Source organism: Ursus maritimus, unplaced genomic scaffold (assembly GCF_017311325.1).
Source record: "Ursus maritimus isolate PB19 unplaced genomic scaffold, ASM1731132v1 scaffold_27, whole genome shotgun sequence".
In the NCBI taxonomy this organism is placed as follows: Eukaryota; Metazoa; Chordata; class Mammalia; order Carnivora; family Ursidae; genus Ursus; species Ursus maritimus.
Window position 1 is genome coordinate 30,163,970 of NW_024425230.1, and position 25,228 is coordinate 30,189,197.

The window sequence follows — 25,228 nt, forward strand, 5'->3', positions numbered from 1 at the left end:
AATGTAAGAATCTCATTAATAATCTTTATATTGATTACCTAGTTGAAACAATAATGTTATGGATATATTGGGTTAAGTAAATGTTTTCACTTTTTTAATGTGGCTATTAAAATAATAAGAGATGCATTTGTGGCTCATTTGTATTTCTTTTTTTAAAAAGATTTTATTTATTTATTTATTTGACACACAGAGAGAGAGAGCACAAGCAGGGGGAGTGGCAGGCAGAGGGAGGGGGAGAAGCAGACTCCTGGCTAAGCAGAGAGCTCGATGTGGGGCTTGATCCCAGGACTCTGGGATCATGACCTGAGCCAAAGGCAGAGGCTTCACGGACTGAGCCACCCAGGCACCGCTCACATTACATTTCTACTGGACACTGCTGGTCTTGGTGTAGAAAACAGGGGAGGGGTCCTTGGATAGTTGTTCACACTGTGAAACAGGTAGTGTTTAGAAAGTGGGTAGAGAAAAGAGAGGCAGCCTCCCACTCCAGCCCCACACGGGGCCCTGATGGCAGCTGGTGCCGAGCCCTGGCCCCGGATGCTGGTCCCGTCGTGGGAGGGCAGGGCCGGGGCAGTTGCTCCCTATGCAGGCATGTCCTGGGGCAGAGCCTTTGCTAGCGGGACCAGCAGCATCCTGGGTGTGCCAGAATGTGGCATGTGTGGATGAAGACCTGGGGCCGGGGGAGGAGGCTGACAGGTCCTCTCCGGGTGGCCCTCATTACCACTCCGAGATGACTCTGCTAGGTCCTGCTCTCATCAGACCACCCTGCGTAAACACAGGCCATCAGGACGACTGTCATCAATCACAGGGAATCATGCTGGACCACCATGTGTGTGTTTGGGAGGGGGGTGGGGGGAATTCCCAGTCAAAAGGGGCATGGTTGAGAGTGTGGTGCTCACTGCACCTGCTCACGGGGCTCTGGAGCTGTCAAGAGATGCTTCCAAGGGTATCCCAGTGGCTCCTCCGTCCCAAGCTAATGGCCGGTTCTCAGCTAATCTGCAGCCAGGGTGGAAGGCTCAGGACCTCTGAGAGCCAAGAACAACAGATCCCTTCCCTCTGCTCCCCTTCCAGTCCCCCAGAGCAGCTGTGGCCCACGGGACCAGGCTTCCTCCCCTGCGACCCCTCCATCTAGCCAGAGAGGGCCTGAGATGGCAGAGTGACCCTGGGCGGGTTGCCTCCTCGCTGGAGCAGCCTGGCCTTCAGGGTAGAGTCCCGGTTCGTGGAGGCGGGGCGCCCTCTGCAGGACTAACGTGCAAGTGCAGGTTCCGCAGGAGGGAGGAGGAAGGGGCTTATCGCAGAGGCTTAGGGCTGTGGGAAGTCACAGGTCCTGGAGATCCCTTCTCTCCTGTGGCTACTGCTTCTTGGGTTAAAGAATAAATGATAATGGGTGCTCCTTACTCCTGCAGTGTCTTCCCGACAGCTATGGGTTCTCTGAGTTGATGTTTGCTGGGCCAGATGTATTTATAGACATCTTACTATAATCCGTAAGGTATCTTTATTCCTAATTTATAAGTGAGGAAACAGAGGCTCAAAGAGGCTTATGTCCAGCCTCACCCGACTACTGCCTGGAATCCGACTTCGGAGCCCACGGACTAAAGCATTTCCACTGTGCCTGCGTCGGGGGTGGCCTTTTAGGAAGGAACTAGAGCTGGGAGGCTAGTGTCAGGCAGACAGCTCTGGAAGCCTTCCCTGAAAGGACGGAGCTGCGGTGAGGGGGATGGAGAAGAGCAGAGGATCTGACCATGGGGTAGGAGCGACACCAGGCATCTCCGTGCCCTCCTGCGGAGACACTTCTCAGTTAGCATGTGCTCTCTTCCCCGACACTCACCCCTCCTTCCCCTCCTTCCCTGACGCTCAACCCCTCCTTCCCCACTCAACAAGGTCACCTCATTCCTGCATGTCACCCTGCCATCAGCCACAGGGGTCTCTGAGAACAGGGCCCCTGCTGCCCCAGAAGGAGAGAACAAACTCACCCCTTCACTTGGGTGTCACACTTCCTCCATTTCAGAGAGGAGACGACCGAAGCCCAGTGGGGGCTGTGATTGCCCCAACCACGGCTCACCCCGGTCACTTGCATGCCTTGGACCTGAGTGGCATCACGTCACCCTGCCTGAGTGGCACGGGGGTTTGTAGTGGAGTCCTTGCCGAGGAGAGAGAAGTCGGGGTCCAGGTCTGTAGTTAGGGGCCTCGCCCCCTCCCACAAGCACAGCAGACCTTGTATCTCCCCTTCAAGTTCCTTCCCTGTCCCCCTGCCTTTGTCTGGCAGGTTCTTCAACGCCCTCCCCTCCTGAGGTTAAGAGTTCTGAGAGCCCACCTTCGCCAACTCCTCTTCCATTGTCACCTTCTCTGTCACTTCAGCTCTCATTTCATACTGGCTACTATGGTGACCATCACCACCCCTGCCCTCCACCCCTGCCTCTGTTACTGCACCATGGCTGTCATCACTGGCCACTGCCCTTCTTTCTCTCCCTACACTCCCTGCATCACTGTGCCCCTTCTCAGGACTTCCACAGCCTCCCATCCTCTCCCTCATGACTACTGTTTTTTTTTTTTTTTTAAGATTTTATTTATTTGACAGAGAGAGAGAGACAGCCAGCGAGAAGAGGGAACACAAGCAGGGGGAGTGGGAGAAGTCTGAAGAAGCAGGCTCCCAGCGGAAGAGCCCGATGTGGGGCTCGATCCCAGAACACCGGGACCACGCCCTGAGCCGAAGGCAGACGCTTAACGACTGAGCCACCCAGGCGCCCCATCCCTCAGGACTACTGTTAACATGACCTCTGTCATCACCACTTTACCCACAGTGTCGCATGCGATATTGCCAACGCCATGACTGTCCCCACCACTGCCACTACTGTCCCCTCCCAGCCCTTTTCCAGCCCCGTCATCACCCCCATTATGAGAACCTTCACCACCCTCACCTCCTCCCCTGCCATCCCCTCAGCTGTGTACTATTTCCATCCCATCCCTTCCACTGTCACCCCTCCCACTGCCTCGTTCACCTCCACCGTCCCTGTCACCACCTTTCTCCTCCAGAGCTCACGGCTGACCTTGAACCTGGGACTTGGGCAAGGAGCCAGTCTGGGAAGAACATCCCCCTGCCTGGCAGACCCCTCCTCCCGCCCTGCCCCGCCCTGGATTTCTCAGAGAAGACCATCAGCAGGCCAGGTGTCAAAACAATCGCTCTTGACCCTTCCTCAGGATGCTTCTGACAGGAGACAACTCAGCCCTCCCTGTCAGCCATGCCTGTACCTAAAGAGACAGCTGCTGTTGGATTGAAGGATCGAGGCCATTAATCCGGGGCTGCCCTTGTTTGCATAATGATTGCATACATTTGCATTCCATTTGCTCCCAGCTTCAGAGCGAGGCACTGTGGGTGTTCAGGTGCCATTTGCATATCACTGCAGGTGAGGGTCAGGCCTTTGAGACTTGGGCACTTATTAATTCCCTAAAGAGATTCTTTTATGTGCTGGTGCAGAAAAGAAGTTGGAATGCTTAATTCTAGAGTCATGCAGCTGCAGGGCTGTGTGGTGGGGAGGTAGGGCGGGGGCGGCTGGAGGCTTCTGCGTGGTCCAGGATGGGACCAGCGTGGGGGGTTGGCTGCAGAGACCCTGTGGACTTTGAGCCACAGTATCCATTCAGGATAGTGCCCTGCACAGCCACTCCTGTCCTCTCCAGACCATAAGCCATTTGCTGTGTGACCTTGGGCAAGTCCCTTCCCATCCCGAGCAGAAGGACGGAGTTAAGCCACCAATCCCCCTCCAGCCAGCACCTGCTCTGAGCTCCAGGGTTCTCACTCCTGACTGCACACTGGAATCTCCTGAGGAGCTTTTAAAAAACACCCGCATCCTGGCCCACCCGCAGAGATTCGGATTTCAGCAGTGGGCCTTGGGCATGGGATATTTTTAGTCGCTCCCTGGTGATTCTCCCGCAGCCAAGATTCAAAGCTACTGCTTATCACTCTACCTTCCTACCCTGCCCCCAGCCTCCCGCCGCCTCCCTTGACCCGCCTCCCTCATTTCCGGTTGCTGCTAATCTTCTCCCCACTCTAGACTCACTAGCCCCGGGCTCTGGCAAGACGGTGTGGCTCTTAGTGCTTCTGTTCAAGGTTTTGGAAGTAATTCCTTTCCCTTCCTGGGTGGTGTGGCCCATAAGCTGCCAGCACTTGGCACCGTCGGGAACTTCCCCTCTCCCCACCTTGGTCTTCCCCCACCACCCTGCCAGGGGCTCGTCCAGAGAGGGGCCTGCAGGGGCTGGGGTGGCAGAGGGGACTAGTTCTGTGCAGCTCTCCTCCACGCTTCTCTCCCACACTCACAGGGCTGGCTCATTCTAGGTGCCCAGGCTTTGCTGCCGCCATTTCGTGCCTTGCTGAGAAGCACAGCAGCCCCTCTTGGGTCCTTACACTCACCCCTGCACACCGACGTCCTGATAACTCCAGAGCCCCAGCTCAGCCCCTGTCCTGGAGAAGGAAGGGCCAGAGCAGCCTGAACTTTGTTGCAAAACAACACGTGGTAATAAACATGGCTCCGATGGGCCTTCTCCAAACTTCTGTGGCAGGATAAGGGAGGTGGGACAGGGCCTCCTGCACGCTCCTCAGTAGTCCGGCCCTGGAACATGTCAGCCCCCCTGTGGGTCCTCGGTTGCCAAGGGCAGGGGTGGCTTGTGCGGTGGGGGGTCTGCCCTGCAGAGCCGCAGATGGGGACCTGGGTGTGCGCGTGGGCTAGAAGGCGCACCTGGGGGAGGCTGCGAGCCGGCTGGGGGGTGGACGGGGGGCTCCCCCGGAACCGCTCCCAGGGTAGTAACAGTGTGGGCTCTGGGCTTCGCCGGTCAGCACTCAGACTCCGACTCTGCACCCCGCACCTGCGGCTCCTCAGCAGGAGAGACGGGGTACTGGTGGCGTCCGTCTTCTGCATGAGGTTCTGGGAGAGGCGGCCTGTGAAGAGCTCCGCACAGGGCTTGGGGCACAGCACTGACTCAGCAAGGGCGGCTGTGAGGACTGGGTCAGGGCCACACTGCCCGCCCCGCTCCTGACCTCCTGGAGCTCCGGCCCTCTCCTCATTGTGCCGACCCCTCCCTCTGGGCCTTCGGGTTCCTCAGGGGTCCTCGGGAAGGTGGGATTGGGGAAGACGCTGCCTTGTCCTGTGGGGGTGGGGGCTACAGCCCCAGAGCCCGGGGCGGGCTTCTCAGAGGCTTCTCGGTGGGGATCTGGCTCAGGCCTCAGGTCTGAGCAGCTCTGGACTTGCAACCCCCCACCTGCTTCCACCCAGAGGGAAGAGGGTCAGAGGGCAGGACAAGCCACCTACCCTCCCCCAGCAGCTTCAGAACCAAGCAGCTGGTCCATGCAGGGGGACCACTGGCAGGACTTGGTGATGAATTGAAGTGTGTGTGTGTGTGGGGGGGGTGACGAGAGCAGTCAGGAAGAAGGAGTAGCAGCAGCAGCCTTGAGGACCGGTTTGTCACTTTGCCATGTTCAACCCCCACCGCTGGCTTTGTGGATGGTTCTGGACGTGAGTGACCACCTTTAGTTAGCTGAGGAAGAAAGCTCACATGCCCTCCTATTTCACTACTTCCTTCTTTCACTTCTTTCTCCCCGTCTTCCTTCCTGTCTTGTCCTCTTCAGAGGCCAGTGCTCCAGCCTTGAGTCTGGTCAGTGAGGTTGGGTCCTGCGCTGTGGAGGCCCCGTCCCCTAGCTGGGGCCTTCCTCCTGCAGGTAGGAGGAGCCTTTCCCCCTCACTGGACAAAGGTCTGGAGCTGTAGGCCAGCCTGGGTTTCTGAGTCTGACACACAAAGGCTCTGTGGCCCAGAGAACTCGAATCTTTATACATACGGCCTCTGCAAAGCTCTTCACAGTAGAGAGCCATTATCCTGGCCCCGGAATAAAGAGTGGGCTTGGGGTCACTGAAGGTAGTCAGAGAGGGAAGAAGGAATCACCTCTGGAGAAGAGGCCTCGAACAAGAATGAAAGGAGGAGGGGGGGTTGGTGAGGTCATGAAGAAACACAGCCGGTCCAAGCTTTTCTATCAAGCTCAGGACCCAGTGTTGGAGAGCTTGGATAGGGCCCAGGGGCTTCTATTTTTCTTTATTCCAAAGCTCATGGCCACCATGACTTATTTAAAAATATTATATTTAGGTCTTACTCATGGGAAGTGTGTTAGGAATAAATTTATCACTATTTTCATCTCCGCCATGATGGATTGCCGTCACCACCAGCATCAACACAGAGCTGCCATTGGAGGTACTCGGTAAGTTTTTGCTGACAGAACGGAAGTCTGAACCATCACCGCCACCAGTGCCAGATTCAACGTTACACGTCTGCCACCAGTGTTACCCATGACATCACCACTACCACCACCTCCACCATCATCAATGACGTCACACCTCTGTCACCATCCGTACCATACCACTGGAACCAAGAACATCACTGACAACCACCAACCTCACTGATGTCCCGGTCATCATCACCAAAGCTTATCCTGCCACCTACACCACGATCACCTCGCCATTAGTACCACTATCCTCATGTGACATCACCACCATGACCCTGACATTGCCAGCACCACCATGACATCACACCCTCATTGCTGACATCACCAACACCACCACTAATTGTTATCTTCTCCCATAGAACCATGTTCCTTTCCTTCAAGGCACAAAAAGGAAATGTGCAATTATACATTCTTTAAGGTGGTTATCTGGTCCTCACTCAACTCTACGTGACCCGGAATTGGGAATTGTGTCTCTCTTCACCCCACTCTTGAGTTCTCAGTGCCTGGACAGTGGGCAGCTCACAGTCAGGATTCAATAAACGTGTGTTGGATTAGAAAATGATTTAAACCAGCACGGTCTCTACGCTAAAGGGAACTTAGGCTCTCGGATTTCAAAGCTTCCCATAGTTCTCTCTCCGGACTGGCCTTTACTAGAAAAACATGACACTGGGTGATAAAGTGATAAACGAAGTGAGGAGAAGCCTGGGCTCAGCAGCCCTGTGGGAAGATTCTAATCTGCACTCCACTGGCCAGGGGTGCTGTGGATGAGCCAGGAGAAGTCTGCTCTTCTAAGATCTCTGCTCCCATCACTACCCTCGCCTGACATTTAGCTGAACCTGGGTCAATTCAGTGTCAGGACTTAATCGAGCTCATGCTGAAGACCAACAGAGGTGTCAAACATGCTCCCAGGAGGCCAGAGTTTCTTTGGAGGTACCATAGGGAATGACGTGAGGTTTGGGGTGGGGTTTGAGGGGGATCACAGGAAGGAGGGCCTTGGGTTCCCCACCCCCACTTCGAACACGGGGCTCCTGAGAAAGATTGTAAAACTGTAGTTTTAGCAGCACACGATTTTACAAACAGATTTGAAAACCATTGGTCTAGAAAGTGAGTTCTCAAATTTTTAAGTTTTGGAATAGATGTCTGGCATGGTGTATATGTCTCAGCCAACAATCATAGGCCAACTGATGCCACCAGGCCAAAGGATGCCTTAGGAAAAGCACATCTGACGTTTCCCTGGACTCTTCCCAAGGCCACAGTTGGCGCACCAAGTTATCTTTTACTCTGGTTCTTTGGTCAAATGAAAACAAGGTGTTGTTCTTAGAGAACGTACGCCACACAGGAAATACTGTCTTGGGAACATAAACCAAGAAGGGCAGTAGCCGAACTTACCCACGTGCCTTCCCGCCTGGAAAGTGCTGGCTCTTTAGCCATGCAGGAAAGACCCTGGTAGGGGGACCAGGGCCCCACTCCAGCAACACCCCCTCCAGCACGTACACAGTGGCCAAGAGACTCAGAGCTAGCCATGGATGGGGACCGTCACTTGAGGGGAAGGAGACCAGACACTAATTGGGAATGTAGTGCTTTTTGAGTGACGGTCACTGAGAGTGACAGGATGGGAGCAGAAAGGGGGGCAGCTGGGGAAGAGGGAGAAGGATGGTTAGGCCTCCTTCTGAGGGCCAGGGTCACAGCAAAACCAGGGGATCCTTCCTGCCCATCCGTCAGCCCCTCTGTAAAGGTGTAGCCACTGGGCTGGTGTGTGTGTGTGTGTGTGTGTGTGTGTGTGTGTGTGTGTGTGTGTGCTTGCATGCATGTGTGCACAGGCAGAGCAGAAATGGGGGCACCTGGCCAGCCCCGGCCCTTCTGTGAGTTCAGCTCCTTCTGGCCAATCATCACGTCTGCCCCGAGGCACCCTCGGAGCACGAGCAGGCTGGGCAGGGGGTTCTGGGCCGTGGCACCATCTGGGAAGGGTGGGCCACACAGCCTCTGCCCAGGGGGGCTACTGACGTGCCTGGGCCAGGGACCGGGGGGCGTTCTCCGGAGGGACTGAGTAAGGCTGAAGGAGAGAGTTTAGTCCGAGGAGGCATTCCAGGCCGAGACGTGAGGGTGTGCTTGTGAGGCTTTGAAACCAGGAAGGGAATGGCCTGCGAGCCAGAGACCTGGGCCGTGTCCTTCCACAGACTGCGGGGGAAGCCCTGGAAGAACCACTGAGCGCGTGACCACAGCGTCGGGCATAAGGGGGAAAAGGCGGAGTGTGTGCAAAGCCCTGTGGTCAGGGCCTCTCCTCAAGACTTGGCCCAGGGATGGAGCAGGGGTGCCTGCCCCCCTCTAGCCTCGCCATCTCCCTGCTTGCCCACCAGGCCTCTCTTTGTATCCAACCGTCCCCTCTGCCCGCACGCGTCCCCAGGAGACACCCTGCCCACCACAACCTGCGACTCCAGACGGGTAGTGTGGTTGTATTACCTACAGCCTCACCCAACGCCCTGTCAGACTTCACGGCTGAGGAACCACCTCCGTCCTGTCCGTTGAGGGCATCTGTCCATTGCGAGAGTCCTCAGAGAAAGAAGTCCTTTAATGGCTGAGGAACCTGGGCAAGAGGAGGGTTCCGGCAGGTTGAGGTGGACAGACGTTGGTCTGTTGCTCTCATTCTTCAGTCTGTCCAGCCGGTGACATTCCACTGAACCCCCGGGGGCCCAGCCCTGTGCCCGACCCGCTGGGATGGACGCAGGGAACAGAGGGATGAGGGCCCCGTCATGGGCAGCAGGGTCTCCCTGCGGAGGCGGGAGCTGCATATGCAAACAGCAAGGCCACCGTGCCGAGCAGCACCCATGGGCTGCGGCAGAGAACGAGGCACAAACCCTGTCTCTGAAGCCGAATAGCCTGCCATGTGCCGGAGCTGGGCTTGGAAAATCCAAGGGGGCTTCTTGGACGAGGAAGACGAATAATCAGGGCCACTTACATCTTTCTGGATGAGCTCAGCATACACCAAGCAGGCAGCAGAGATCAGCACGTCGGCGTCAAGGTCAATGAGGTTGTTGCAGGCCTGTGCCAGGAGAGGAAGCCGGGAGGAAGCAGGTCTCCCTGGGCACAGGCGGCTGCCTGCTACTTCCCGGGGACAAGGCCACTGCTCACGGCAGTCACCGGGGCCACCTGATCTCTTCCCAACCAGCCTGGCACAGTGCCCGAATTTCACCACTGGAATGTGGTATTGGGGGGGAGATGGTAAATGTCGTTTTCGTACGGGGCCCTAAGGAGTACCAGAGTTCCACTGAGGGTCTCAGGAGTTTCTAAGGAGAACTTTTTCTATAATTGGGCTGTTGCCCTAGGTTTTTTTTAACCTAGACTCCAGCTGCTTTTTAGAAATGTCAGAAAACCCTCGGTCTTTTGCACAGGGGACCCTAGGGCCCAGGGGGTTAACTGTGAGGCAGTAAACCTAGAGGTTAAGAAGCATTCAAGGCCTCGGTTTCCTCCTATGCTAACTCGGGGTGCTGCTGTGGTGGTTACGGTCCCTCTGCTTCCGGCTTGTCACGGGCTTACGTGAGCTGGTCTCTATCAGCACCAGCACGGTGCTCAGGGCATCACAGTTCCCGCCAGGGGCCAAGGGCCGGGGTGGCGTTGAGGGGGGCTGGGGGGCCGGCGCAGCCCGAGGTGCTCTCACCAGGAGGATGCCGTCGCTGGTCATGCTCTCCTGCAGCACCTGCTCACGCACCATCTGCAACATGCTGTAGGCCACCAGCACCTGGAAGTTTCTGCAGGGTTTCCCTGTCAGCAGAACCTGCAGGCGGCCCGTGAGTCTCAGCCCGGGCCTCCTGGCCCTTGGGATGGTGAGGCCCACTGACCACAGCCCCGCCCCGGGTCAGCCGGCCCTGGGCCTCACTGCTGAGTCCCTCATTCACTCAGGCAAGTGCTACCTCTGGGGATCCCAGGCATTGTGCTGGCTACTGGGGGACTCAAAGAAAAAGCTGCAGGGACTTCATTAGCTCGATGGAAGGAAGAGGGGGAGAGGAGGAGAGAGGGAAGGAGGGAAAGAGAAAGGGAGAGGGAGGGAGGAAGGGGAAAGAGGAGAAGGAGGGAGAATGACCCCATGACTATCCAAAGCATTTGAGAGGAGCCTTAGCAAAGCAACAGTTGATAAGCCCACCATCCAGGGGTGTCCCCAAAGGTCTGGGGGTGGCCATGGACTTGGGCATGGAAACCAGCAGGCCATGAGGGAGGGTAAGGTGGGTGGGAGTTGACTTGTGGGGCGCTGAATCCTGGGCTGAGTGTTGGGCTGGGCAGAGCAGAAGTGGGTAGTGAGTCTCTTCCCAGGGAGGTTCATGGACTGATGGCCTCGGATCAAAGAACTGCACCTTGTCCTGCCCTTGGGGGGCCCCTCCTTCTCCAGGGGTGAGGGGACGTGGAGCAGAGGGAGGCCTGCCTGGGCAGGGTGGCAGGACAGCAGGCCTGGCCTCCGCCTGCAAGGGCTGAGGGGCCCTCCTTCTGCCCTCGCTGCCCTGCAGAAGGTCCTGATGCGACTGGATGACAGATGGACGTGCTCACTTCCTCACTTCCCCCAATAAACCCCAACCAGCTCAACTCCATCCCAAGTCGGGAAACCAGGAAAAGGGCTTCCCCCGCCCGCTGGAGGGGTGGGGGCCTAGCCCTTCCATCCAAGGAGGACTCACCTCCCAAAGCCTCCAGACATCGTCGAAGGACTTGAAGGCACGCTGGAAGCAGAGGCAGAACCAGGGGAAGAGGGACTGCACGGCTCCCGCCCCCTTCCCTCCTGTGGAGAGAGAAGTGGGGTGTCAGCCTGGAGGCCCAGGTCAGGAAACGGGGGGCAGCGCACGTGTTAGAGCAAAAGCGCACAGACAGGCCGAACGGCAGAGCACGTGAGCACACGGGGGAATCCAGAATGCCCGCTCTCACGTTGCCAACGGTCTTCTGAGAATGTTTGGGGGTGGATTTTCAACTGTCCAGATTCAACCCCATCTGGATGAACCCTCCTCCCAGGGCCCAGAGAGAAGACCGAAGTCCTGCTCCCTTGCCGCCGGGATGGGGCACTGCTACCTGGGGCTGGGTTCTGGGCCCTTCTCATGCCTGCTCTGTGGAGGGAGCTGTACGTTTGCAGGAGGTTGAGTCGGGGGTCCACTCACTCAGGTGCTCAGCAAACACGGGGTCCAAGAAGTCGATCAGGGTGCTGAGCACGTCCAGGTTCTTGCCTACGCCGATCTTGATAACACAGCTGTTCTCCTGAGAAAGATGGGTCCGACTCTTTCTCTGCCTGAGGGCCGGCCTGCTTCACCTACAGCTCAGTTCAGAGGCTGTGTGTGCGGCCGGCTCCAGGCGGGGCTCGTGTCTCTACGAGCCTGGGCGTCTGTGTGCGCACGCTCCCATCACGTCTGTGTCGATGTGACCTGTGTGTGTAGGTGTGTTGGTTTGTAGGTGTGTATGCCCCTAAGCGTGTGGGGGTGGGGATCCAGAGATGTCTCGGGTGTGGCTCACAGTGCCGTGAGCCCAGCTTTGCCTCCGCACCCACGCCGCGGGTCAGAACCGTGCGGGACGGGGAGAGCGGCGAGCACAGTGTTGCAGGGATGCAGCAAGGGAGGAGGGTCGATTCTGGACAGCCTCTCACAGATCCTGAGGAAGGGCTTTCCCGGGAGGGTGTTCCGGGGAGAAGCACCTTCAAAACCCCTCAACCTGATCGCTGTGGGGTGCGTCTGGGGAGTCCCGAGTCCCCTGGTGGGCCTGAAGCGTGGGTCATGTGAAGGGAGCAGCAAGAGGCAAGGCCAAAGATGTTCCCTGAATGCCTGGCCAAGGTTGTTGGATTTTGTTCCAGAGGCGATGGAGAGCCATGGAAGATCGTGGGAGCAGAGCCATGTTTTGGGAGGGGAATGCCAAGAGAGGGAGCCATCCCTGGGACTGGCCAGTTACACTCTTTCAAGGTTTGGCGAGAGCTGGACCCCGAACACCCTTCCAGCCCCCTCCTCAACTCGATGCCTGCAACACACACAGCCCACCTCCCATTAAACTCACTGGGGTGAGTGCTGCCTGCCCAGGATCCTCTGGGACCCAGAGGGCTGTTTCAGGACTGGAGGAAAGAGCTAGGGCTCCCATTGCCTGCCTAACCTCCAGGGGGTGTCTGGGGAGTGGCAGGGAGGTGGTCCCTGAGCTCAGGCCCAGCCCTCACCGTTTTCTGCAGGAAGAACTGGAAAAGCCAGAAGGTCTCGTGGTCATGTTCTGCCATCAGCTGGAAAAGCATCACCATCTCGTGGAAGCCCTGCTGGTACTCTGGGGTGGGGGTGGGGACAGTGAGGACGGGTGAGCCGGGGCTTAGGCGGGGAAGGGATTCCAGGAAGAAATGGAGAGGAGGGGGCTGAGCAGAGGCTCGGCCCTGCGGCGCACCTGCCTGGGTATTGCAGACATAACTCAGGAGCAGGATTTTCTCCAGTCTCTTCTTGTCAATAAGGACGTTTCCTAGGGGGTCTTTGTCGTAGAGTTTCTGAATGTCATATGCTAGGTTGGGGACAAGAGACAGGTAGGTGGAACCAGATCACCTCCAGCAGAGGGACCATGAATGAGTTTCTTCCCCGGGAGGGCAGGACCCAGGGCACCCTGGGAAGTGGATTGTAAAAACAGCATCAGCCCAGGAGGCTCTGCCCAGCACCACACCCTGAGCTGCCTGGCTTTGTCCCTACCTCCAAGTCTTGGACTAGGCCATACCCTCCGCCAGGAATGCCCCCCATCCCCGACCCTGCTCCACCGGTCCCGTCCAACTGAAATCCAGCCTAGTTCAAGGCCAGAGGGGAGAGATGAAGACAAAGCAGCAGGAACAGCGTGCACTCGGGGGAATGTGCCACTAGGCATGGAGGAGTCCCTGGGAGAGATGGTGCACGACTCACCAGGGTTTGGCTGCAGAATTCCATAATTCAAGGCAGCTCCCAGGAACCAGGGAACCATCTGCCCTGGATATGACTGAGGAGCGGGCAGGCATGGCCCTGGCACTCCCCACTGCCCAGCCCTGCCCTCCCGACTCTGCTCACCAATGGTATTCCGAGTCTCCATAAAGTTCCGGTGCAGGTTTTCCAGAAGCGGCTGAATCTTTTTATACATCTCGCATAAGGCCTCATAGTTCTTCCTGTGCACACAGAACTGAGGTTGGAGGAGGCTGCCTTCTCCCCGCGAATCAAGGGCAGTCTAAGCCGCGCTCTCCACTAGGCTGCCCCCCCCCCCCCCGTGATGCTTTCCCTCATCTCTGCACCAGCCCTAACCATGTTCTGGCCCTGGAGGGCGGTATGGAGGTGGGTTCAGTCTTGTGGCCCTGGGGGTCCCACAGCTGCTCCTGAATCCTGGCTCCGCAAATTAATAACTGGGTGTTTGCAATGAGGGTGAGGCCTGGGGGACATCACGATCCCTCGCTAAGCCTCAGTTTCCTCTTCCGTAGAATGGGGATAATCCCGGCACCTCCGCGTTAGAATTGGAAGGGTTGGATGAGGCCGTGTCTGGTGTCCGTCATGAGGACGTGCTTAGGTGCTGTAGGAGGCTGAATGGTGACCCTTCAAAAGATAAGTCTAGGCCTTAACCGCTGAATCCTGTGAATGTGAACTTATTTGAAAAAGGGCCTTTGCGGATGTAATTAAGCTAAGGAGCTGGGGATGAGATCCATCTAGATTATCTAGGTGAACCCTGAATCCAATGACAAGTGTCCTTCTAAGGACGCACAGAGATAATACAGAGACAGAGGGGAGAGCAGCAGGCCACATGACCACAGAGGCCGAGATCGGAGTTGTCCCCTGAGCTTCAGAACCGGAGGCAGGGGAGGACTCTTCCCTAGAGCCTTCAGGGAGTGTGGCGCTGCGGGGATGTGCTCTGGGGCCTCTGGCTTCCAGAACCGAGAGAGTAGATTTCTGCTGTTGCAAAGTCCTGGTTTGTGGTGCCTGTTACAGCAGCCTCGGGGAGCTAACACAGGCTCTTGTCAGGGCTCTGGAGCTTTCCAGGCTGGCCCTCTGTTCCCCTACTGCCCTGAATGCTTCTCCACTGGCCCTTTGTGCATGAATCTTCACCTCAAATAGGCTGTATAGGCCCTAGGGAAGGAAGGGAAGGGATGCCGGCGGGAAGAGGAGCTGTTGGGATCAAGCCCATGCCGGGCAGTGTGTGCCCTGCTGAATGGAGCTGGGCGGGAGGGTGTTGGCATCTCCTGTGTTCCGGCCCCTGGGTCAGGAGCACATGGGGGTTTTGTCTCTTAGGTTTTGTCTCTTAGAATAAGAAATGCATCTAGGGGAAGAAGACAGCACTTGTCAGTCTGGGGTGGGCACCCCCCTGCTTTTTCCCTCCCCTGACAAGATCTGGAATGTTCTACCTCCTTGTGCTGTCCACGGTGAGCCGCTCATCCTGGGAGCTCTGCCATGAGTAGTAGCCCGTGAGGAACTTCCAGGCTTCTGTCCTCACGAAGGGGTGCAGACCCTGGGGGTGAGGGCGAGAGTTGAGAGGTCATGGGACCTCCAGAGGCCTGCCAAGAGGGTGTCTCCAAATGCCATGCCTGCCCCTTGTCCACCCATGCCCTCCAGTGCCAGGGCAAGGCCTTGGGGACCGTACCCGCTCCAGGATGTTGACACAAATGAAGTCTCGTGACTTGGCCAACAGACCGTTCTCATCAAAGAAGCCATCCCATTCTGTCTTGTCAATGGGTGGTTTTCTCTTCACCTGGCAAAGACAATCACTTCAGCCCTCTGTTAGGAACCTTTGGCTTTTCTTTAAGTGTGATTTTTTTTTTCCCACGCTATACTCTGGAGTTTGCAATATGAATCAAGTTCCCTGCCTCTGACTCACTTCTGGAAATCTATCCTGAAGAGATTACTGCGAAGTTATAGAAAAATGCTGAATGCACAATAATTTTCATTGGGCATTACTTACCAAAATGAAAACCACACGTGCTGTAAACATTAAGCAATAAGGGAATAGTTAAATAAACTATGATTTATATGCTCAATGGAATATTGTGAGGCATAAAAAATGATGCTTACAGGGAACAAATAATAACCTGGAAAAATTAAAATGTTAACGGAAAAAAGCAGAATACAAAATTATACATTCAGTATCTAGTCTCTGTCCTCTCTAAGCACTATACCTGTTACATATTATAAAAACTACACCTTATATACTCTAGTGAATAGTGAATTAACTCCTATAAAAATCCTGCTAGGAAAAAAACTGAAAAAAAAAAAAAACCCCACCAAAAGCAAGAGTGATTTCTTTGAGAAATAGGGTCCTACATAAGCTTTTCCTTTTTCTTGTGTTTCCAAACTTTTTTGTAATAATGTCTACTGCTTTGATAGTGGAAAAATATAAAATAAGCACTAAACACTCCCATGAGCTACCTTTTGCCTTTCTTGGAAGAATGAAACAGTTCATCACAAGAAATGGTTTCTGGTTTATAAGAGAGGGGTGTGTGTGTGTGTGTGTGTGTGTGTGTGTGTGTGTGTGTGTGTGTGATGGGGGGAGGTGAGTACACTGCATGCAAAATAATTAAAAATGCTCATTAGACAGTAACCAGGACATAAGAGCTCCTGTCAGACTGGGGGAAGCTTCCTAGAGGAAGCCTTTATTGGAGAGAAGCCGTCTTGCAGGCATGAGGATGTGCTGATGGACAGAGCTTGGCAGGTGACTAGACATGTCTGATAGACACACTCCCAACTCCCCATTGATATACACCTGGATATGCACACGTGTGACTCAAGTTGAATTTGCTTACGAGTCACCTGAGAATCTTCTTCAAATGCAGATTCTGACTTAGAGGGTCTGGGGTGGGGCCCAGGAGGACACGTTTCTAACAAGCTCCCAAGAGATTGTCATTGCCACTGGTCCACTGACCACGAGAGAGGCAAGCTGTTAGAAATTGCTTTAGCACTGGAAATAAAAAACTAAGAACCCACAGGCCAGATTTGGGATAATTTCCACTAACTCCACATTTGATAGGGATGGATTGAGCCCCTTAGTAACTCATACATGCTCTATCTTCTGAACCGAAGTAGGACACAAGAGCCCGAGAAGATACCAAAAAAACCTCCACCCTCATCGCTGGCCTGTCGTTGGACATCGTTGGGAAGTGGGGCCTGTCCTGATGCCACGCCCCAGTTGCACAGACACTGTCGTCTGAGAAGAGCAGAGCAGAGCCCGGCTTCTGTCCGTCCCTCAAGCTGCCATCATATTCTCCCAACCTATATTCAGACTGCAACACTCAGAATGCACTGTGGCAGGAAGCAAGAGAGAAGACGCAACGTTGCGCTGTGTCCTGGGGTCCTTAGTTATGAAAGGGAACTTTGGCAATGCATTTCCATAGAAATCTTAGCCAATTGATCAATGTCTATGGTAAAGACAGCTGTGGTTTTGATGGGGACTGTATTGAATTTATAGGTCAAATTGGGGAGAATGGATAATAACATTGAGCTTTCTGACCCCTGAACATGGTATATTTATCCATCTATTTAGGTCTTTAATTTCTCTCAGCATTGTGTCATAGGTATATAAACTATTCATATATTTTATCAGATTTATCCCAAAATATTTTGGTTTGGGGAGGATGTTATGGTAAAGGGTGTTATTTTTAAACTTTCAACTTCCGATTGTTCGTTGCTAGTATATAGAAACACAACGGATTTTTATACATTGATCTTGTATCCTGCCGCCTTATTGACCTCACTTATTAGTCCTAGTAGCTCTTGTGGATTCCAGGGGGATTTATCGTAGAGGCCAACAATCAGCAACCCACAACCCGTAGGCCAACTCTGGCCTGTAACCTGTTTTTTTTTTTAAATAAAGTTTTTAAATAAAGTTTTATTGGCATTCATTCATGTATTGTCTATGGCTGCTTTCATGCTAAAATAGTAGAGCTAAGCAGTTGCAGCAGAGACGTATGGCACACAGACTAACGTACTATCTGGACGTCTGCAGAAAAAGGTCACCAGCCCTGACACAGGGGACCATGTTGTCGCTGAATAGGGGCAGATTAACGTCTTCCTTTCCAATCTGGGTGCTATTTATTTATTTATTTATTTATTTATTTATTTAACTGGCTGGAACTTCCAGTGCAATGGTGAAGAAACTTGGTGAGAGCAGGCATCTTTGTTACCAATCTTAGAGGAAAAGCATTCAGACTTTCATGATTCGGTATGATGTTAGCTGCAGGCCTTTTGTAGCGTCCCTTTATCAGGTTGAAGAAGCTCTCTTCCGTTCCTGGTTTACAGAGAGTTTTTTTTTTTTTATAATGATTTTTTATTATATTATGTTAGTCACCATACAGTACTACGGAGCGTTTTTATCAAGAATGGCTACTGGCTTTTTTCAAATGATACTCCACATCTGTTGAAATGATCGTATGGTTTTTCATTTCTTAGTTTGTTAATATGGTAAATGATATTGCATGGTTTTGAAGGTTAAATCACCCTTGCGTTCCTTGGCTAAACCCCGCTGGTGGTATGTTATCCTTTTTATACATTATTGGAGACTCTGCTACATTTCATTTAAGATCTTTCTTTGCATCAATGTTCACGTGAGATATTGGTCTATAATTTTATTTTCTTGTAATGTCTTTGATTTTCAGGGTAATGTTGGCTTCGTAGAAAGAGCAGGGATGTATTCCCACTTTAAAATTTTTAAGGATAGTTTGTGTAGAATTGGTATTATTTCTTTCTTCAATATTTAGTATAGCTCACCAGGGAAGTCATCTAGGCCTGGAGTGTTTTTTGTGGGAAGATTTTTAACTACAAACATTTTTTTATTCGATTGAAGGATGGAGTCAGAAGGAAAAATTTTTTTTTACTTTAAAAATTAGAGATTTATAGGAACACGGCATTTTCCTTCAAATTCACTTTTAGAAATCAAAGCAAATAATACAGGAAACAACAAGAAATTCTTAAAGCATAAAGCATAAAAAAGGATAGAACCCCAAATAAATCAATTATGAAAATAAATGCATTAAATTCTCTGATTGGTTGTAAACACTTACAAAGCATTGGTGATGTGCCAGGCACTGTCCTAAGCACTTTATAGTCATCATTTAATCTTTGCAACCCTACGAGGTAGCTGTGGTTATTACACTGTTTTACTGATCAGGGAACTGAGGCTGGAGGAGGATTATTTAGTATATCTGAAGTCATACAGTAAATATCAGGGCTGAGATTTGAACCCAGAGCTGTTTGGCGCAAGAATCAGGGTGTTTAGCCCTAATTCCATGCTACCAGGAGAGTAAAAAGTAAGGATTTTCAGTTTGAATAAAAAATATACATTATTACAAGCTATTAACAAAAGGCATACCTTAAAATCTATGCCAGAGAAAGATTTAAAAATAAATGATGAACGAAGATATGAAAAGAGGGTCAACAGAAATGAAAGGGTAGCAAAGTAAATAATATGCACAGAAACCAAAAAAAAAAAAAAGATATGACATCAACACAATAAGGCAGAGATAATCAGAAACATCACATGAAGGCATTTGCTGAGTGCTCGGTGAATTTACAGGACTAAACCTCTACCTGCAACTAATGGCCATCTGCTTAACTTTGCCGGGGCTGAATTCACTTATGAAAAGTCACTGACTTCCCCTTTCAGGAAACTCAATTTCTCTAGTTCCACCACTTCTGTGGGCAAACCTAAGCAAACGAAAGGCCAACCACAGGAACATCTAAGACGTTTGCTGGCAAGCCAAGGACAAGCACAAACACAGGAAGCCTGTTGACCTGGGAATATTTCTACACAGAAGTCCTCCGCCTCTCTTCTCCAGTCCATTCACACAGCCTGTCTATGCCAGAAATCGTAGAATCTGTGTCTGGGGTCCTTTGAAGTAAGAGAGATCGTCAACTCAGTGGGCTCTCAAATCCATCTTCATCCTCCCATAGTCCCCCATTCCTTGCTCCACTCACCTATGAAACCCCTGCACCACCATCTGGGTACAAAGACCTGGAGATTCAGGATGGGGTGATATCTAGTCCATGAGGTGCTGGATACCCTTCAGCTCTGCTATAGCTTTTTTCCCCTAGTCTCTTAGGAAGAGTACGTCTAGCAGTTGTGAAAGTCTCACATCTTCGTAGTGGGCTTAACCATGTTAAAGCTCTCCCCCAGCAAACCTAGCGACACCATGGCCATGTTTCCTCCAGAGTAGGGGGGTCAGAAGTAGGAGTCCTGAGTGGTTCAGTCTCTCTAACACCTTCCTGCTACCAGCGGGCTTGGCTGCAGACATATATCCCCCACCCTCTTCTATTCTGCATCATTGGGTTAAGGATTTTCTCTAATATTTTAATTTTTTTAATTTTAAAGATTTATTATTTATTTGAGGAGAGGGAGAGCACACAGAGGGAGAGGGAGAAGCAGATTTCCAGTTGAGCAGAGAGCCCGACATGGGGCTTGATCCCAGGACCCCGGGATCATGACCTGAGCCGAAGGCAGACGCTTCACCAACTGAGCCACCCAGACGCCCCCTCTAATATTTTTAGTAAAATAGGAACGCTACTGGAGGATAAGGCAAGCTTTCCAGGAGGGTTTTTGATGCCATGTTGCTCTGAATACAACAGAGCCCCCCAGGAGGCCTGGGAAGGGTCACTGGCTGCTTATGGTTCTCAACCTTTTCTACTCCAGTTCCCTTGAGGGACAAGATACACCCCCAACAGTAAGAATGGCTCATTACATCAGTGACTCTCAGCCAGGGGAGAGCAGGGTGGCCCAAGGAGGGAAGGAGTATTAAAATTGGGGCCGAGGAGGCGTATGTGTGACTTGAAAGTTACCTGGGTGATTAGCACCATCAGTATAGCATAGTGATTAAATGAATGGTTCAAAACAGCGGTTCTCAGAGTTAGCTGCACATCAGACTCACTTGGAGCACTCGTTCAAACACAGATCACTGGACCCCACCCTGAGAGTGTCTGGTTCAGAACACCTGGGGATCAGGAGTCTGCATTACAAGTTCCCAGTTGATGCTGATGCGGCCATTTTGGGCACCACACTTTGAGAATCACTGATTTGGGAGATGGACTCCACAGTCTGGGTCTAAATACCAGCTCCGCCACTTACCGGCTGTGTGACTTTAGGCAAGTGGCTTTGTCTCTGTGCCCCAGCTTTCTCCTAAAATGATGCTAATAGCATCATCCACCTTGTAGAGGGTTATGGTGAGAATAAATGACTGTAAATAAAGCATTTAGAACAGCTGTGGTACATACTAAAGGCTATGTGACAGTTATTTTATTATTATCACTTTATAATTTCAGAGAAATGAATAAAGATATAAAGAAAATCCAAGTCAAGACCTGTTGATAATTTGCAATGAAGCCATAACATTTAAAACTCAGGGGGAGGGGTGCCATTTTGCCTTTCTGCTTTCTTATGTATCACTCCTTAATCAATATGATTAATGAGATTTGAGATTGGTTAAGGTCATTATAATTAGTTATTATGATTTTGAAAAATACACCGTGTGGAAAACTTATGACTGAGGCTGACATTTAATGAATAGATGTATCTGATTAAATGGGCTCAAAACCACCTACTAACAAAGGCATTACTGCCACCTGGTGGCAGCATACCAAAATTGTTGGCAAAAACACCAAGGAAAATTTATCAGCATCTTCAGGACTGACCTTGCAAACCGAAAAGTCATTAAAGTTAGAATGTCACATATGGGGAAAGGTAACTGGCTTAGAAAGAAGAGTGTCCCATCCAAGTACTAACCAGGCCCGACCCTGCTTAGCTTCTGAGATCAGACGAGATCGGGCGCGTTCAGGGTGGTATGGCCGTAGACAGAAAGAAGGGTGAAAGGGAGCAAGGGGACCTGTGTTTTTCAGTCCTGATGTGAGATCCAGGTACAACTTACCCTGCTCAACCTTGTAGGCAAGCTCAGGGTTCTAGTCCTTCCCACCCCACTGAGGAAAGTGGCCCTAATGCAAACCAGAAGCTGGGGAGGGAGGGACTTGGAGCTGATGAAGAACACGCACCAGGATGAAGGAGGCTGACCACCTGGCAGAGAGGCTGTTTTCAGGAGAGAGGGTGGTCATGGCCCTGGCTGGACGTCTTCAAAGCAGCTTCTGACCAGAGCTCACTTGGAGCCTAAATGATGCTTAATTAGCAGGGGAAAGTGATCTTCCTTTTGGGGGATGAATTTCATTCTCGGGAGGAACTGGGCCTCTCCTTAACCTCCCACAGCTGAACAGAGCCAGGCAGCGTGTGTCACAAGGCCCCTGGAACCCTCATCACAATGACCATGGAACATGGGAGTCCTCAGCTCCAGACGTAACACACACCCAGGAGTCGACTAGATCTACCAGTCAGCCAGAAAAATCGCAGGACACACAGGATGTACAGTGGAGGTTGGGGCTGAGAACAGGCAGATCAGTGTGCTGGGCAGGTCAGGGGAGGCTTCCGCGGAGAGGTAGGCCAGGGAGCCTTCCTCCCTATCTCTGGGCTATCCCTCCTCTGGGCCCCCTCCCCTTGTTATGGCACAGATCAGTACCAAACGCAGATAACACCTAGAATCTGAGCTGCCGGTGTCTTGGGTGTCAATTTCAGATTCAGAATCAGTTGTCTGGGCTGGAGACCTGCGGGACTCTCTTTTGAAAAACTCCCTGGGTGATTCAGTATCAGTATGTGTGTTTGACTGGTAGCTCCTGGGGTTAGAGACCAGTCTTACCTATCTTTATATCTAGAGCACTTAAGACAATGCCCGCATGACTGAATGAAGGACTTAATTGAATGGAAGAATAAACGAAGCTTAGATCTCATCCCACTGTCCTCTCTGAAGGTATTACAGAGATTCCACATGTGCCTTGTCTCCCCTCCTACCCTCGGTTCCTCAGGCCAGGGGCAACGTCTGTCCCTACAGCCTGGCACTTGGCAGGTTCTCAGTATTTGTTGAATGAATCAGAGATGTTGGCTCCTCTTGGCTCCGGCCTCACTGGTTCTCTACCTTAAGCATTGCTTGCGTTTCTACCTAGGTCCCGGCCATCTGGCTTGAAAGCATCCATAGTCATTAAGAGATAGTAGTAATTAGATGAACCAATTTGAGATCAGGAGCTTGGAGATGGAATTTGGACTCTGACCTTAAATTTGGATGGTCCCTCCTTCTGAGCCATGGGTCCCGCAGCCATGAAATCAGAATATAGTCAACCTCCAGCTCTCACATCCTTATTAACATAATGAATCAGCATCCACGTGGAAGTCTTCGGTGGACACAATGCATTGTCTCATTTACTGTTACTGTTCTGCTAGCTTGCGCCACTGTGGGGGTCCTTTTAAATCAAAACACCTTATTCTCTGCCTACCTCCACTACCTCATGCCAGCCTAGGAAAACATTATAGCTTCATCCCCTCAGTCCTAGGTCTTCAAGGAGCAGGAGGTGGGTGGCTTTGAGCAGGACGGGATGGAATGAGGATAGGGCAGCCTCCCACAACAGGGTTCCTCTATTCTGCGGTCTGCAAGAAGCTTCCAAAGCAAATGTCCAGAGCAGGAGACATGGCATGGGCATTACTCACCATTTGGGATTATCTATGCCTCTGTTCCCCCACATTAACGACGTCGACAACTGAGAATTAACTGCAATTTTTCCCTAAGAAGCTCAGGATCAGGCAGGGAGTTGGAAAAACTGTGTGTTAAATTGGACGTGGCTTCTAAAATGAACACGATGGCCATAGATCATCACTTGAACTTCCTTTCACCTCTGGCTCCTTGTCTGTAAATTGTAGATAATAACCCTGGCCCAAATTAGCCAGCATGGTTTGGTCATATTACAAAAGCCTCAGAGCAACCACATGGAGGCTTAATATTCAAATGGAATTGCAGGATACCGAAGCAAGAAGGGTTTTGGATCCCTTTTACTCCTTTTGCTGAAACTTACAAGGGATTTACATGTGTCAATCTCATTTCTTCAGGGCTGACTGGTTCTTACCATGTCCATTTATTTACATAATTCCTCTAATTCTTTACATTCCCCCCAATCATTTGTCTTTTACGCATTTCCCCCTCCTTGATGGCAGCCCAGTTTTTCCACTTTAAATTTCTGTACATGGGGGTTCTTCAGGGCACAAGAATCCCAGCTTTTCAAATATTATTCTTGGTATGGGAGTATGGGCAAAGTTGGAGAGATATAGAATTTGCATTAAAGAAGTCCTGGGAGGGAGCAACCCTCCTTGCCCACCTTTTTTGGGGGGAATCTGGGTTGTCCCCTGGCTGAAGGGTGTGGCGGTGAGGCAGGAGGGTGGCGGGGAGGCTTGGAAGGGGCCTGGGGAAGACCCTTTCATCCTCAGAAGAGCACGGCTCACGCAGTGAGAAGGCTCATGGGCTTTGGTGCCAGAAAAACCCAAGTTCGAATCCTGACCATGCCGCCCAACCAACCATGCGACCGTGGTCCCACCTACTGTGAAAGGCATGCCATCTTTCCACCTGTGCGTGGCCACTCAACAGTAGGCCCTGGGCCTGGGACACTTCCTGACTAAGAGACAGGGAGTCCTCACAGCCTGTGCTGGATTTATCCCCTCCTGTGGGAATGTCTGTGCCTGTTCCAGATTCAATGTGCGCTCCTTTGTTCTGCTCAAGTGTGTGCGTCAAGTGGCGCCTGGCCAATCCCGCCGCTGAATCTCTTCCCAGCAGGGCGGGAGCGGGGTCCTTTGTCTGCAACCCAAGAGGGGTGCATGCAGATCAGAGCCCTGTGTTGGCTGCGGCACGAGACCCACTGGCCACAGTGGACTAAGGCCCACTCCTGAAGTTGGTCCCCCTCTGTCTCTTTGCATGAACACAGCCTTGTTCCCTCCGGGGCCTGTGTGAGTAGCGTCTCTCCTGGTGATGCCGACACCTGCAAACAACGGAGCGGATTGGCATTGCGGGACGCTGTGCCTGGTGCTGGCCATTGCTGTGCTGCTCGCTCTCGTCCACACAGTGGGCCTCCTCCCCAAAAGGTGGTTTTGCTTGACACCATCTCTTACCCTTCTGGGGGGTCAGGGGAAGGGAGAGGCGTGATACTACCTCAGGGAACTGAAAGGTGAGTGAAGCCACGTGCGTGAGGAGCCTGGCCTGAGCCTGGAGCTCGGGGCCGCCCGGTGCATGGTATTTATTATGCACCTCAGTATCCCTGTTTTTGTTACTGGTGCCGGATGTGTCCAAAAAAATCACTATGAACTAGACTTGAGTCAAGGGGCTGCCTGCTTCCGTGAGGCTTGTCGAAACATCCGTGTGAAAGTTCAAAGATCCCGTGGGCCAGACAGTTTCCGCTTCTCTGCGTTTCTCCGAGAACCTGAGGACCCGGATTAGTATCCAAGCAGGCTGAGACTAGTATTAGAAATCACGTTCCCTTGAGCTCCTTATGTCAATGCAACACAACACAACTCTGTGCAATGCGATGGGACCGTGTCCCTGTGACCGTGATCTGCCAGCCCCTTCAAAGGGCATCTCCCCATGACTGTCAGCGTCTGGGCCATGCTAGTTCTTGGCACAAATCACGCGCATTTCATCTCATCGTAAAGTGCCAATGATCTTTTATGCTAAAGCTGTATTTTTCTCTTTGCCCCTCATTGTGAGAAACCAGGATAAGTTTAGCTTTCCCCCAGCAGGTTTCCTGCCCTCGCCCCCGTGGAGCACGGTATTTCTGACAAAGCTGGAGACAGCTGCACATCATGTGTCACTAATGTGAGGGAAGCAGGGACCGGGGAGCTGGGGATGCAGATGGCTGTCTTCTGAGCCCTGTGGTAGTTGGAGTTCCCCAGAGAAACAGCCGGCCACGCTGGAATCCATTAAGCCAGTTGGAGTGCCAAGGGGTTAGTCGCTGCACATTGGGTCATTGTCAAGATCTTGGGGAGCCCACACTTCCCCCCAGTCAGTTGAAGATGATACGTCTATCACCCCCCATCCAGCTGTCATGCACACCAGAAATAACCCGCAGGAGCAGCTCTGGGCTTCGAATCCACCAGAATCAGCAAAAGAGAGGCACTCAGCCCTGGGCAGCTGAGCCTGAGTCCCCGTGA

General features: G+C 52.3%; 1 protein-coding gene across 2 annotated transcripts; it reads right to left on the minus strand.

The window, feature by feature from the left end:
* Positions 1-8,810: 8,810 nt before the first annotated feature.
* On the minus strand, positions 8,811-21,273 carry TBC1D21 (TBC1 domain family member 21). Of its 2 annotated transcripts, XM_008708510.1 has the most exons (11): positions 21,214-21,273; positions 14,831-14,938; positions 14,595-14,698; positions 13,279-13,373; positions 12,641-12,751; positions 12,426-12,526; positions 11,392-11,488; positions 10,921-11,021; positions 9,915-10,031; positions 9,216-9,299; positions 8,811-8,843 (listed from the first exon to the last, which is right to left on the minus strand). In XM_008708510.1, the coding sequence occupies exons 1-11, from the start codon at positions 21,271-21,273 to the stop codon at positions 8,811-8,813; spliced, it is 1,011 nt and encodes a 336-aa protein (XP_008706732.1). The 2 variants fall into 2 exon arrangements, with proteins under 2 accessions (XP_008706732.1, XP_008706733.1); XM_008708511.1 differs by lacking the exon at positions 14,831-14,938.
* Positions 21,274-25,228: the final 3,955 nt, after the last annotated feature.